Source organism: Ammodytes marinus, assembly GCF_949987685.1.
Source record: "Ammodytes marinus genome assembly, chromosome: 15".
Lineage (NCBI taxonomy): Eukaryota > Metazoa > Chordata > Actinopteri > Uranoscopiformes > Ammodytidae > Ammodytes > Ammodytes marinus.
In genome coordinates, this window is record NC_137219.1 from 26,447,659 (window position 1) to 26,449,033 (window position 1,375).

General features: G+C 39.8%; 1 protein-coding gene across 1 annotated transcript in view; it reads left to right on the plus strand.

The window, feature by feature from the left end:
• The window catches only part of LOC307262018 (protein phosphatase 1 regulatory subunit 37), a gene marked incomplete at both ends in the record, with an annotated part of 59,573 nt that extends 58,511 nt beyond the window's left edge, over window positions 1–1,062 (plus strand). The window contains one exon of the mRNA XM_080042748.1: window positions 952–1,062. Within this exon, the coding sequence (XP_079898874.1) occupies window positions 952–1,062 (111 nt within the window). The remainder of the gene's footprint in view (window positions 1–951) is intronic.
• Window positions 1,063–1,375: the final 313 nt, after the last annotated feature.

The following is a 1,375-nucleotide window of genomic DNA, read 5'->3' on the forward strand; positions in this document are numbered from 1 at the left end:
CTTTTATCACTCAGAGAAACATGCCGTGGCCCTTGTCATAGCAGACTGTCCAATTGTTTCTTCTTTTTTTTACCAAACATGAACAAGCGATTTATATACTGATTGTATAGATATGTATGTAGATATGGATATATTGATTGTTTATAAATATAAATATAGATATATGCATTGTATAAATATATAAATTATAAAAAAATTATAGTATATTAAGTTGTATGTATGTATAGATCGCAAATGGCAAATATAGTATCGCCAATTGTATAGAGATTATATGGATTACATGAAGCGAATATAATAAATATTTTTATATATATTTTTTTTTACTATGGCAAAGGGGTAGGATTAAATAAGTGTATACTTCTTCCTGCTCCTTTTCGGGCATGTCACATCAATACAGATAATTTGTTTTCTTTTTTATTCTTTTTGTGAAGTCTTTTAAACATACATTTTGTTTGTTGTATTTTTGTGCTTTTCATTTAGTTTTGTATTGTTTTTGATATGTCTGAAATAAAATAAAAAATGAAAATGAAATGAATGAAGCGTGAACCATAGTGCTTAGATCAGGCCTAAAACATGACTGCTTGTTTTCACTCAGAGGCTCTGTCCATGTGACTTCACCTGCAGTGGATTGTGGGTCAGAATCTCCCCAAAAAAATGTTTTAAGCACGCTGCATCTGACCACATGTGTATTGGGACATCCTACCGTCAATCTTTTTCTCCCATACTAAATAACAGGAGAGTATGGGGATTGATTTACATTAATGAGTTACAGTATGTGTGTCATTTGTGGATATATGAATGTTTCCCTGACAGATTGTAATGGCTGTTTTTTTTCTCTGTGTTTGTGTGTGTGTGTGTGTGTGTGTGTGTGTGTGTGTGTGTGTGTGTGTGTGTGTGTGTGTGTGTGTGTGTGTGTGCGTGCGTGTGTGTGTGTGGGTGGGTGACCAACAGGATGAGTTTGTGGTGGAGACTCAGATTCTTCAGTCAGAGATCACCCAGCGTTGCCTCTCCAATGCTGGACCCTCCCAGCCCTCCTCAGAGGCCCTACCCGCCCAGGCCTGAGCTCCAACTGTGGGCTAAGCCTGTAGCGACTCACCCCAGACAGCGCTTCATGGATTCAGTCACACAGAAGACCACGTGTGTCCCGGTGTCCCCAGAAACCCAAACCTGCTCAACTGGCAAGATATATGCCAATAATAATTCCATCGCAAATAATGATAACCATAAAACTCCAAATCCGGGGTAATAAAAGCGAAGTAGAGCTCCCTAATGAAAGGCCCGGCCCCCCCGCTGCTTCGCCGCCTAATGTCCCCGCCGAGCCGCTCGCCACTTTCCATAAAGCAATTTTGCGAGGCCACTTCAAACGTGAATCACC